Below are 12,538 nucleotides of genomic sequence, written 5' to 3'. Positions count from 1 at the left end.
AACTGTCTGATCACTGCAGAGGACAAGTTGTGCCAAAAGTACTGAGATATTGAACAGGTGGGCATTGAGATTGTAGAGGTCAAATTAGGTTTATCTGTAAAGGTTATTGTACATTGTGGGTTCATACTGAAATTTAATCGGACACTTTTTCGTATAAATAACCCCCGTACTTATGAAGCGTTGCAGTACCGAACTCGAACAAAAGTGGCGATAGTGTGCTTTGATGTTGTTTACCAAACGTTAAGGAAGAAGAAACCGGAAGAGGCGGGACGTTAACAGAATTTACCGTTGGTATACTCACAGTAAAGTTTTATTAGCTGCAAACACAAACTAATAAATGTAGCCTTTGTCTCTATCGTCAACATTTTGGTAGTATATATATATATATATATATATATATATAGTATATATTAGTGTAAAGCTGTACGACTTAAGAGTTCCTACGTTCCTAGGTCGCTGACGGGAGGGTATTTTTTTAATATATGAAGTTAAAGCTAGCATAAATAGCTAACTCATATGAGGCGCTTAATTCGAGTATCATTGCTCAGCTAACTTTTGGACTCGGCGTCTAAAAATTTTTTTATTGACTTTTGGGGACGGTGTCAAGAGAAATGTCTGAGCTAAGCGATGAGGCTAGTGAGTCCGAGCAGTTGGGTGTCAGTCTCTCCCTGTGGCTGGGTGAGTCTCTGGTAAGAGCCGAGGAGCTGAATGTCCCTCTGGACCTGCACACCGCCTGCTCCATTGGCCAGTATGATGTGGTGACAGAGTGCATCAAAAGGTGGGTCCTTCTAGCGTCCATATTAGCGTCCAGTTAAAGTGCAAGTGTGCCTAATGTTTGTTTTTCTAGGCGTGAGGTGGACTTGGATGGGAGGAACGTTGGAGGATGGACGCCCTTAATGTATGCATCATACATTGGCCATGACAACATTGCAAATCTCCTGCTTGAGGTCGGTGTGAATGTCAACGCCACCACTGCTACAGGACAGACCCCCTTGATGCTGGCGGCAAGCTGTGGGAATGAAAGTATTGCTTACTTCCTGCTTCAGGTACAAAACATTACGGTTCTATACAGGAATCCAAGCAGGACATGTGTTCATGTATTACCTTCGGTTCTTGAAGCAAGGTGCCAAGTTGGAGCTGAAGGACTGTCGTGGCTGGACGGCTCTGTTCCACTGTACGAGCACAGGTCACCAGCAGATGGTGAAGTTTCTGCTTGATAACAATGCCGATGCCAATGTGAGGTAGGGGTCTTGTCTTAGTGCAGTTATGCCACTCCACTCATTCATGCACCCATTTGTGACCTATCGGCAGGGAGCCTGGGTCTGGATTCACTCCCCTGATGGAGGCCGCTGCTTCTGGGCATGAAATCATTGTTCAGTACCTGCTTGATCATGTGAGGAAACTACATTCGGAAGCATCATTATGCAAGACACCTGACTTAGCTTTGTGACACACTTACAGAAGGTTAAGTTCAATGAGCGCAACGCCAATGGAGAGACGGCTCGAGCCCTCGCCATCATGTATGGCCACACCAAGATAGCAAGCCTCATCGACTCACATTCTCCAAGGAACAAAGCAGGTACTATCTAAGCTGTTTAACCCCCCAATTGATGATGTCATCATTCTGATGTTTGTCTGCTGGACCTCCTCAGGACACTTTGAAGACCTCAGCTCCTCCGAAGACTCAGACAGTGCCCCGCCGAGGCCTAGACCCAGCCGCAGCCGTGCTAAAGGCATTAGCATCCATGACGGGCCACAGGCGATAGCTAAGTTTAGAGTCGGAGGTGTTGGTAGGACTGGAGGATCGTGTGGTAATTTTGCACACAAAATAATTCATATTCTGGTGAATGTGGCTCAAGAAAACTGTTTTTCAATATTAGAGCCTCATGCAGCACAGGCTGGCTACACGGCATTCCGTGATATCCGCAATCAGAGCGACGGCATCTGCTATCGTGACGTGACCTCACCCATCAACGAGCTGGATGGCCAGAGCAACAGCAGCAGAGGTGAGAGGCACGTGTGTTATTACTGTGGAAAATATCATCTAATAGAAATACTGCTGTAGGGTCCACTTGTTTACATGATGAACACCATCAGCCTGAGGCTTTCATTTTTTGGGGGTGAAAAAAATATGATTCTCTATTCAGATCAGTACATTGTAACAATGTAACTCCCATTGCAGATGACAGCCCATTCTTCGACAACGACATGCCCACCATGAGAAGCAGCAGTAGCTGCAGTGAAGGTCTACCTCCTGTCAACGGCTGGGAGGCCTCGGTGGAGAGTAACGAGGTGAACATACGTAGCTAATCACCCAGTCTGAGAGTTTTCAGTATTTTCAGAGTCCTTTCCACCAGGACTCTGACCAGTGCAAAAAGAGTAACTCACGGCGACTGAATAAGGCTCATCACTCCAAAGGCAAGAGTCGCGGCAACGATGCAGCTCACACTGGAGCTACAGGGGACTGTGGGATATGCTCGCATGTTCCATCATCCTACAGCGGTCCTAAGGTATGCGTGGAATGGTTTCAATTTCTCGAGAGCTACTGTAGTTATAATATTTGGTTTAAACACCTAGAATGTTTGTAAAACACATTGAGAACAAAGGAAGAAGACAACAGCATATGCTGTGTACAATCTCCGCACCCACTCTTTTTATTGGAAAATGGGGGTACCCTGGTTACATGGATGTAGCAGCCCTTAAGGGGAGGGGTAACTAACTAACGGCCGCCACACGTTCTACTAAGATACTATTTGAACTTGTGACTGTGTGTGTGATTTAGTTCATGTGTGACAACTTCTAACAGGATGCCCTATCAGAGGCATAAGACATTCGGCCTTCGTCTCAAGGCCAAGTTGTTTCCCATCAGCTGGACTTTTATCTACTAAGAAAAAGCACAAGGAAAAACAGCACAACATGATTACATGTATGTATGTTAATCTAAAAAATACTATATAAAAACCTCTTAATTCCTGCAGGATCTGCCAGAGTTCTTGGAACAACTTGGCTTCTCAAAGTATCTCCCTTTACTCGAGGAGCAAGACATCGACCTACGCATTTTTCTCACCCTGACAGAGAATGACCTGAAAGAGATAGGGATCACGTAAGAATCTGCAGAGTATTGTTTTATTGCTGATGAGAAGCAACATTTATAATCACATGCAGAGATACATCAACCTCGTAATGTTGACTACTCAGAAATCAGATGGTTACTGCCATCTTGTGGAGTTAATAAAAACTACATTGGGAGGTTGCCTCAGCCCCAGCTGTTAAGCCAATGTTTTTTGACCTGACGCTAATCAGAGAGCCGGCAGTTATTTGCCTTTCACCACAAAACCGGAGACTATAGGCGAGTCAGAGGTTAATTGAGTAGAGGCGTTAATTGGAGAATCTTCAGTACATACAAACCAAAAAAGTTATATTTAGAAACTGCTACAATGAAAAGGTGTGGTCTTTCCAGGTTGTTTGGACCAAAGCGGAAGATGACATCTGCCATTGCGAGGTGGCACAGCAGCGCTCGCCCTCCCAGTGACGCACTGGAGCAGGCTTACGCCGATCAGCTGGAGGCTGAGATGCAGGAGATGGCAATTCAGCTTCACAAAGTGACTAGCTTACTATAACAACACTGTCATGCAGAATGATCTTCATTCAACTTGTCCTACTGTGTGTTAGCGCTACGAGGAGGTAGAGGGCCTGCAGAGCCAGGTGTCTCAGGAGAAGGAGTTGCGTACCGTGATGGAGGGATGTCTGATGGAGGACAAGATGGCGTGGAAGAGGGTGCACACTGAGCTTGTGGAGAATCACCGGCTGGCCCAGGAAATGAACGCTACATTAGCAAAGGCAAGAGTGTGTCACTCTGAACTGGTCACTTCACTTGCTGCTGACAGCTTTTCGAACACTTTGGAAGTGAAAACTAAATGTGACACAGGTGAGCTACTTGCTAGATAAATAGGCTAAAAAAATAAAATTAAATTAAACTTGACTTTTGGCTTGCAGCTGGTGGGTGTCAGACACGTTCCAGTGCAGTTGAGCTTTTGAAGAAACTGGATTCCTACCAGGAAGAACTTGGTAAGATATGTGTGGTTCTATAATTCTTACATCGCTGTAGTCCTCTAATAATGTTTCATCAAAACAGTGGGAACTTTACAAACGGTGCTTCAGAGTCTGAGGCGACTGAGTGCCCCTGAAAAAGTTTCAGACAGTTGGGAAAGGCCTTAATCTTTGCAGGTGAGTCAAACAACAATTGGCAACAATTCCACCAACAGTAAAAGTCTTGTCTTACCTCAGTGGCTTCTACCAGTGATGACAGAGGGTGAAATGACCACCCTAAACAATGTCCAGTGCCAAAGACGAGGCCAGCCCTGCCAGTCCACCAAGTTGGCAAGTTTGTTGGACTGGCCCAGATCGGAGCTCTCCACATGTGGACGAGGCCAAACGACAAGCAGGCAAGAGGGACACATGACCCTCACACGCTTGCGCATGTGTGCTTGCATTGGTCGATGGAGGACAGAGATCAGCTGTACTGTGGAGCACATGCTGGAATGCTGTGACATACACTCAAGAAAATGCAGTTTTGATGTTGAACCACCAAATAAAGGGGTTGGTTGTCCCAATGTATTTAATTTAAAAAAATCTTAATAGCATCAGATTATCTCTGACATTGAGCAGTCTTTTTCAATTTATGTTATTGGTTCAATTTGGGTATGTTGTTTTTCCTTATATTTTCAGATAGAAAAAAAATTATATCCTGTATATGTAGTCGCGAACACCATAAACAGCAAAATAAAGTGTCTTTACACTCAGTGTCCAGCAGAGGGTGCTCCTTTGTAAGCATCAAGTCTCTATGTAGCTCAGATAAATTATGTAAAATGCTCAAGGCATGTGAAAAAATAATGTTTACATATATATCCATAGATTCAAACACATGATTTCTTTTTTCGGGTCTATGCCTGTGAATGTCCTCATTCACCCAGGTCAGAGAGCCATGAATGCCACATATTAAAATGTGAGAGCCATATTTTTTTAACACAGAATACAACCAAATGGGTGTATTTTTAAGCAGTACCAACAATTTGAGATTCTAATAAATTTCTGAATGTATTCTTTTTACTCACATTGTTAACAGTGAAGCTAACCAATCATAATTTACTTCTTCACATGAAACGACTTCTGCTGCTGTACGGTTTTGCGCCATACCCTGTATGATTCCTTCTTTTTTCGTCAGAACGGTTAGCTCTTCAGAATTAGATAGCTGACTATGTGATTAACGCAGGGAATATACCAGCCTGCTACCGCATTATCCAATAATAATCAAGCTTTGGTGTCTGACCCGGAAAATATGGGAAGGACAGCTGGCATTGTGGTAGAAAACAGGCAGATGGATTAAAATGCATTACAAAGTTTTATATTTTGAACACTTTGTTTTCTGTAATGTATTACTTCAAATGTCAGCAAAGAAATAAAATCAATACATTTTATGGTATTAAGAAATGAGCCACATCAGGCACCCGAGCCATAGGTACCCTACCCCATGATCTAGGTCATTAAAAAGGTTTGTGTGTGTGTGAGAGTGCGGTCAAAGCTGGTGAGTGAGTGGTAGCTGTCCATGGTGAGTTCAGGTGTACTCACACAGGTGTCCGCAGCCTGCGGGGCAGTGGGCACTGCTTTTGAGCCAGTTAATGATGTGTTCCAGGTGACCACCGTGGCTGCAGCCCTGACACCACACAAACAGTCCCTTCACCACATGATGGCACACTGCGCAGACACTGGCACACTGGTGACACCTAGCGGACACAGGCGGCACTGTTGTCACAACATGCAAACCAACATCATCATGGAGTTATTTAAAAGGTCCACTATAAAGTGATCCCTCCAGGCATTAATGTTTTCTGACATTCTCTCTTGTTTAAACAATCTCAAAGTTCAAATTTCGTTTGAATTGAATGATCAACCTATTAGGATGGATACAACAAATGATGAAGTGACTCACGTGTACTTTTCCGAATGGTTTAAAAATACTACAGTAAAGTCTCGTTATATCAATATTGTCGGGAGTCGGAAAAAATATCGATGTAACTGGACTGTCGATATATCCGATCCTGCGCCGAACTGCATTAACAGTGGGCAATAATGCACTCAACATTGTTCTATAGTATAGAACAATGTCGAGCAGCTTAAATCAATCTTTGCTTAAGGATTTCAATACCAAAAAAGAACACGGCGAACGGCTGCTTCCAGTCAACTTTATTTTTCACACTTCCACCACCAGAGCACAGCACACACACCGATTCCCGAACTTCCTGGTTCACAGGTCATGCTCAACCCGCCCCACATAGCTGGCCAAACACATGCCTGCAACAGAAGAACCAACTGCGTTCGTGGTTTCTCTCGTGTGTATAGATTCTATACACACGTACAGCATGTACATATGAAAAACAGTGATTATTGCAAGCGATAAAAAGATATCTGAATACAACACAATTAAATACATGTATTTGTACGCTTGTGTCTTCGTTGGAATAGGTGTGTATGCTATGTCAGTTGGTTCTTCTGTTGCAGGCATGTGTTTGGCCTGCTATGTGGGGCGGGTTGAGCATGACCTGTGAACCAGGAAGTGCGGGAATCGGTGTGTGTGCTGTGCTCTGGTGGTGGAAGTGTGAAAAATAAAGTTGACTGGAAGCAGCCGTTCGCCGTGTTCTTTTTTGGTATTGAAATCCTTAAGCAAAGATCGATTTAAGCTGCTTTTGTATCGATATAAGCAGACCAAATTGGCTGGCGGGAGATGAAAAGGGCATCGTAGTAACCGGATTATCAAAATAACCGGGTATCGTACTAACGGAACTAATTATATCATAAAAGACTAGAAATTTGCCGGCAAATGAAAATAGTATCGTAATAAGCAGTACTTCGATATAACCCATATCGATATAACGAGACTTTACTGTATAATATAGATATGATTATGTTCATACCTGTCACAAATCCAGCCCCTGTTGTTCATCGGCCGTTTGCAGTTGCTGCAGTTGATGTGCAGTGTGGTCGACGTCTGATTCAGACAAGTGATGGCGCTGCACATACTCAACTTGATGACCTCATTGGACACGTTCCACAGCTCAAAACGCTGAAGCAGGTCGATGTATGACATGTACCAGTGCTCCTAAAAGGCAACGTGATTTGAAAATAATGACTATTCTGACACGCAACACAACGCAGTCCTTCTGTCAAGAGTGCCAGATACCTGGGTGAGGTCATCAATCTCTTTCCGTATCCGCTCTCCCAAGACGATGAGCACAGACACAGCCATTTGCACGTCACCTTGCTCGGCATAGTAGCTCAGCATCTGGCGCACGATAGGGCAAAAAAAGCTGGCGGGCAGATGGGGCGTGAACAGAGGCTGGGAGATGGAGATGAGGGAGAAGGACTCGATGGGCGTCAGACACGTGACCTCAGCCTCGTTGCCGCTGACGTGCGGGGAGTCGGCCTTGTCTTGCTGAAGGTGCTCGGGAGCAGACGGATTGTCCAGGATGTCGTGACGTAGCTGGAAAGCCTCCTGGGGGAGAGTGCACTCCTGTTCCTCTATAAAAGAGCAGTGTATACATCTATATGGCCACCATATTTCACAGGGGTGGGGCTCCAAGGTTGTATGCATGATGACAGATGAGACTGACCTGTCTGGTTGTCATGTTCCATTGAATAAAGGTCATCATCATCTAGCTCAGCATCTCCAAACATGTATTCAGCCTGGCCCTCGCTGCCTTCAGTTTCCTCATTTTCTAAAGCCAAATGATTAGGGGTGTAAAAAAATATTGTTTCTGCGATATATCGCGATACTTCGTTCCAAGATACTGTATCGATGTTAAAAAGTATGATATGGATATTTTTAGGCATTTATCATAGACTGTATATGGTATTTATTCAAATGCAGACACAGCAAAGGTTCATTTCTGATTTCAATTTAAACCTCCGATCGTTAGGTGGCAGCACTTACGTAGTCAATTAGGCAAGGACGTTGAACGAGATTGACGAGTGAAACGTCCTCACACATAAACACAGTTCAACATGGCAAAATGCCAGCACATAACACCGGCACCTGTGGCGTACAAGGCTGAAGTGTGGACACATTTTGGATTTCTACACAAAGTAGGGTGTGCAGAAATTGACAAAACCCATGCTGTTTGTAAAATGTGTCGTGCCCGAATAAAGTATTCGGGAAACACAACAAATCTGTGAGTCCACTTAGCGAGACACCATGAGGACCTGCCGCTAGCAAGCAATGCGAAGGTCCTTTTGTATACTACAGAAGTAGTACTGTGATATTGCAGGGATTTTGTTTTTCAAATTGATATCACTATTTTGTTAAATAATGGTTATGTCAAGCATCCTAAAAGGACTTTTTACTTTACTTTGTTCCACAAAAATACTGTTCTGACGGTGGATAAGTCAGGGACTTTATACTCTGCATTTTTCACAGCTAATAGAATGTGAACATTTGAGCAGGATCTTGAGACATAATTTAATTTATTTGTTTGTTATGGGTTTTTTTTGTAAATTTAAAGATGGATGTTAAAGCTTTATTTATTCAAATGCTACACTAAGTTTTTACAGAGGAAAGTTATATACAGCATAACATACTGTTCTAATCCAATAAAAATGTGTTTAGTTATTGCATATTGCTGGCGTAATCTTTAACTACAAGAAAAACAAAAAAAATATTGCCTTGTTAACAGTATTGTGATATATCGTATTGTGAGCCTAGTATCGTGATACGTATCGTATCGGCAGATTCTTGCCAATACACACCCCTACAAATGATTGTACTCAGCCATCAACATAAACAAATGTGAGGTCCACGTCTAACCTTCATTGTTGTTGCTGATATTTTCAGGCTCTAAGTGGACGTTGTCCTGTCTGCCATCTCCTTTGCTGCGTTCCAATCTGCTCTCATTGCCCAGCTCCTTCATGCTGAAACTGAAAACGACAGCCGCATGTGATCTTTTTACACTCTATCACTTGTCATTTTATCATGGAAACAAGTCGTTATGATAATAGTAACTGTCAAACCTGCTCATTAGAGGTACGGTGCCCAGTTTACACAGGTTGTGGTTCAGCCCAGGAGTAGTGATGTTCGCTGGGTCAGAGAACATTATTCTCAACATGGTCCATGTTGTGGAAACCTGTCAATCAAAGTGACAGCAGCTGTGTAAAGCAGAGAAACAGTCACCGTTTGCGTCATTGTTGTCGTACCTGAGGTCTTTTGAGCTGGCGTGCCACCTTGGCATTGTGGTCGCACAGTTCGGCAAAGGGCTTTCCGCTTAGGAGGTAGAGTTGTGCCGTTTTCACAAACCAGTCCATGTGGTTACTGTCCAAGTCCGTCTCAAAGACAGCGAGGGCACTTGACACATGGGCAAACTGTTCTGTCGGGTCGGGTCTCTTGAAGAAAAAGATAGGGTAGCGACGGTCGCCTCCAGGGTAAGGCTTTCTGTTGGCATCACCGCTGATTAGACTCTCCTTTGCCGCAAAGGCCAAGTCGCCGAAAAGGCCAAAGCAGAGACCTTCAGGGTTGGCTTTATTCACGGGCCGCGTGGCGTCCTTGAACATGTGCTGGTACAGGGTGCTGTCCTTGGAGCCCGACAGCAGGAAATGAGGGTCGTGCTGGTGGCGCCACACAATACCAGTGGTCACGTCTTTGTGCTCCTCAAACGTGGCGAAGGGGATGAACGGTCTTCGCACGTCCCACACGTAGATGTTGTGATCCACCATCATGGAGCAGGTGGCCAAGTGGAACTTCCTCTCTGGACGCCACTTGACCCGTGCCACTGAGGCGATGGTTTGGACGCAGTAGACCTCTTTGGCACGGTTTGTGGTCATGTCCCACACTTTCACCATCTTATCTCTGCCTCCTGTGGCCAACCAGCCCCTGACATGGAAGATCAATGCCATTTCAAAATAATTACACCTCCATTAGAAGCGTTTTCATACGTTTGACTCAACCTTGGAACAGAGGTCGAAAGAGTTTATTGTTACCTGTCATCAGGGTGCCAGTCACAGCAGAATACTGGGCCCGTATGGGCGGTGAACATTCGCTCATAGCGGTCGGGCCGTCTGATGTCCCACAGCTGGACGTTTCCATTCTCAAAAGAAGCAGCGAACGTGAAATAATCCTTCATGCTGAACTGAACGTCCCGCACACTTTCTGACTGACCTGCAGGAAAGACGTGACTTTTTTAAATAAAAGATGACATATTTAGTGGTGCTGGAAAAAAACATTTCTCTCCAGGGGTTATATTTATTACAATGAATGACATTAAATGTTGTTTCCATCCAATTGAATTAGTGGAAGAATCTCACATTGTATTCAAGAATAAAAAATAACACATTTTAACTTTATTATTATAAAAATTACAAGTTTTGCCATCATAGTACGAGGACTATTTTCTTGTATATTCATGAGTTATGAAAATTTGAAGAAATTAGTTTAAATACTAAGTGAATAAATTAAAATAATCCCTCGTTCGATGGGTTAATTGGTTCCAGACCCGACTATGATAAGTGCCAAGTAGGATTTCTTATTTAGAAATGGAATACTTTCATAGCATACTTTTCACAACTTTCTAAACACGGTTTGTAAAATTATTTGAGCCCTCCAGACATGAATAAGCACCCCTACTGTCACCTTTACAGTCGTACAATAAAGTAGACAAAGTGTAAGACTTTACCCCAATTAAATGACATTAATTATAATGTTGTTATTCATTAATTTTTTACCGCTTATCCTCACAAGGGGGTGCTGGAGCCTGTCCCAGCTGTCTTCGAGCGAGAGGCGGGGTACACCCTGGACTGGTGGCCAGCCAATCACAGGGCACATATAGACAAACAACTATTCACACTCACATTCATACCTATGGACAATTTGGAGTCGCCAATTAACCTAGCATGTTTTTGGAATGTGGGAGGAAACCGGAGTACCCGGAGAAAACCCACGCATGCACGGGGAGAAAATGCAAACTCCACACAGAGATGGCCCAGGGTGGAATTGAACTCGGGTCTCCTAAGCTGTGAGGCCTGCGCGCTAACCAATTGCATGCAGCTGTGTTATTATTAATACGGTCAATTTTATGTGATGGTCCTAATACTTTGGTTTCATAAAAGGGGCAAAGCAATAAACCAGCAGCAGCAATGACTGAATTTTACAGCCCCACTGTTCCAATCTGACGCCACTTGGCCCCGATGCATGACAGTTATCATGCCAAAAAGTGAGAATAGAGCTTGTTTGTGCAGATCATCACGAGGTAGCAAGTGAGTGCACTTAAATTAACCAACCATAGGATAAGAGTGCTTTAAATGAAATAATACCTGAGAAAGTGCTGACAGACTCCTTTTTGCGCAGGTCAAAACACTTCATGAAGCCATCCTGTGAGCCGCTCAGGAGCATGTACACCTCTGTGGGGTGGAAGCACACCTTATTGACCGTACGCTTGTGCTCGGTGAAGAGCTGGTCCTGCTTGTTGCGAGACGGTTTCCCCAGGTTCCACGTCACCACAGCGCCGTTTGTGGCGGCGGTGGCCAGCAGGTTCTCCTCCATTTGGTGCCACATGACATCAGCGCAGCTGAAGTTGAGAGAGGGCTTCCGGCCCACACGGAGATTCAGCTTCTCCACAAATTGCTCCTCCTCCAGGCCGTAGATCTTGAAGATGTTGCGGCCGGCCACCACGACCTGCGTTGCGTCCCGGCACACGCTGATGGCGTTAGCAGGAGCGTCCAAGTGGCAGAACATGGTTCGACCGCTGATGGCACTACTGCCAAGAGCTGTGGTGACCCGGGACATCTTCTCCATGTTCCTAAAGAAACCACATTAGTACAGTATTATCTGTAAATATATGTAAATTAAAAAAAAAAATAGCAGTACTGACTTGATGAACTCCTGGCCTTTTCAACTACTGCAGTAGTCAAGAATGCTCTTCATCTGTTGATAGTTGAAAAAATAATATTTAATCATGTAAACAATTCCATCAAAAGTATACCGCAGCATATCTTACAAATACAATTGTGGAGCAATATAACCATTAGCAAACATTTCGTATTCTAGTCTAGTAAAAGCAAACTACACAAACAGCAAATATAAGCACCACTGCATGTTTATTTATTGGAGTTTTGCTCGAATATTACTGTTTGCTGCATCATTTAGATACTGTCAGGTCGTCTTCTCCTACCATCTTTATCCCTTTAAAGCCATTTAATACAAAATTAAAGTATGCATTCGTGTAAAAATACATCAATTCTCCAAGTTCAACACACTTACCTTAATTTTGGAGTTGGCTAGAAATAGCACAACTCCGCACTGCCATAAAATTAGCTCGGGACTTCTATGCTAATGGACTAATTTATGATAACATTATGCGCTCGGCAGTTGCTCGGTTTCACATGTGGGTCAAACACTAATATAACTGTGATACTTATTTCTCTTTAGTTTGACGTACAGGAGTTTAATAAAACGAAAGACATGGGGAAGCTAACATTAGCAAATATGCTCACTGCTTGC

General features: G+C 43.8%; 2 protein-coding genes across 6 annotated transcripts; one reads left to right on the top strand and one right to left on the bottom strand.

Moving 5' to 3' along the window:
* Positions 1-19: 19 nt before the first annotated feature.
* anks3 (ankyrin repeat and sterile alpha motif domain containing 3) lies at positions 20-5,261 on the top strand. Of its 3 annotated transcripts, XM_078788678.1 has the most exons (16): positions 695-778; positions 848-898; positions 982-1,046; positions 1,120-1,241; positions 1,312-1,393; positions 1,462-1,579; positions 1,653-1,811; positions 1,881-2,006; positions 2,183-2,292; positions 2,358-2,510; positions 2,979-3,103; positions 3,461-3,602; positions 3,673-3,928; positions 3,997-4,068; positions 4,136-4,227; positions 4,288-5,257. In XM_078788678.1, the coding sequence occupies exons 3-15, from the start codon at positions 996-998 to the stop codon at positions 4,216-4,218; spliced, it is 1,599 nt and encodes a 532-aa protein (XP_078644804.1). In that variant the 5' UTR covers positions 695-778; positions 848-898; positions 982-995; the 3' UTR covers positions 4,219-4,227; positions 4,288-5,257. The 3 variants fall into 3 exon arrangements, with proteins under 3 accessions (XP_057917180.2, XP_057917179.2, XP_078644804.1); XM_058061197.2 differs by having other exon boundaries at positions 20-778; positions 848-1,046; positions 1,653-1,790; positions 4,288-5,261; XM_058061196.2 differs by having other exon boundaries at positions 26-778; positions 848-1,046; positions 4,288-5,260.
* Positions 2,632-12,535, bottom strand: wdr24 (WD repeat domain 24). 3 transcript variants are annotated; one of them, XM_078788677.1, is made up of 12 exons: positions 12,299-12,535; positions 11,910-11,962; positions 11,353-11,837; positions 10,024-10,201; positions 9,244-9,916; positions 9,061-9,173; positions 8,858-8,967; positions 7,668-7,772; positions 7,238-7,575; positions 6,972-7,156; positions 2,963-5,783; positions 2,632-2,884 (listed from the first exon to the last, which is right to left on the bottom strand). In XM_078788677.1, the coding sequence occupies exons 3-11, from the start codon at positions 11,831-11,833 to the stop codon at positions 5,615-5,617; spliced, it is 2,352 nt and encodes a 783-aa protein (XP_078644803.1). In that variant the 5' UTR covers positions 11,834-11,837; positions 11,910-11,962; positions 12,299-12,535; the 3' UTR covers positions 2,632-2,884; positions 2,963-5,614. The 3 variants fall into 3 exon arrangements, with proteins under 3 accessions (XP_078644803.1, XP_057917177.2, XP_057917178.2); XM_058061194.2 differs by having other exon boundaries at positions 2,632-2,881; XM_058061195.2 differs by lacking the exon at positions 2,632-2,884 and having other exon boundaries at positions 5,659-5,802.
* Between the last annotated feature and the right edge of the window lie 3 nt (positions 12,536-12,538).

Source organism: Doryrhamphus excisus, unplaced genomic scaffold (genome assembly GCF_037039965.1).
Source record: "Doryrhamphus excisus strain RoL-2023G ecotype Guam unplaced genomic scaffold, RoL_Dexc_Guam_v1.1 HiC_scaffold_24, whole genome shotgun sequence".
In the NCBI taxonomy this organism is placed as follows: Eukaryota; Metazoa; Chordata; class Actinopteri; order Syngnathiformes; family Syngnathidae; genus Doryrhamphus; species Doryrhamphus excisus.
The sequence above is the reverse complement of the archived record's forward strand: the minus strand, read 5'-3'. Positions and strand labels throughout refer to the sequence as shown.

Excerpts from the sequence above, each read along its gene's own strand:
- anks3 (XM_058061196.2), top strand. The coding sequence starts at position 612 with ATGTCTGAGCTAAGCGATGAGGCTAGTGAGTCCGAGCAGTTGGGTGTC. Across the intron at positions 1,812-1,880 it reads TAGGACTGGAGGATCGTGTG|AGCCTCATGCAGCACAGGCT; the intron begins GTAATTTTGCAC and ends TTTCAATATTAG. Across the intron at positions 3,929-3,996 it reads GAAAACTAAATGTGACACAG|CTGGTGGGTGTCAGACACGT; the intron begins GTGAGCTACTTG and ends TTTGGCTTGCAG.
- wdr24 (XM_078788677.1), bottom strand. The coding sequence starts at position 11,833 with ATGGAGAAGATGTCCCGGGTCACCACAGCTCTTGGCAGTAGTGCCATC. Across the intron at positions 7,773-8,857 it reads TATCAGCAACAACAATGAAG|AAAATGAGGAAACTGAAGGC; the intron begins GTTAGACGTGGA and ends ATTTGGCTTTAG. Across the intron at positions 5,784-6,971 it reads AGGGGCTGGATTTGTGACAG|GTGTCACCAGTGTGCCAGTG; the intron begins GTATGAACATAA and ends TGTGTCCGCTAG.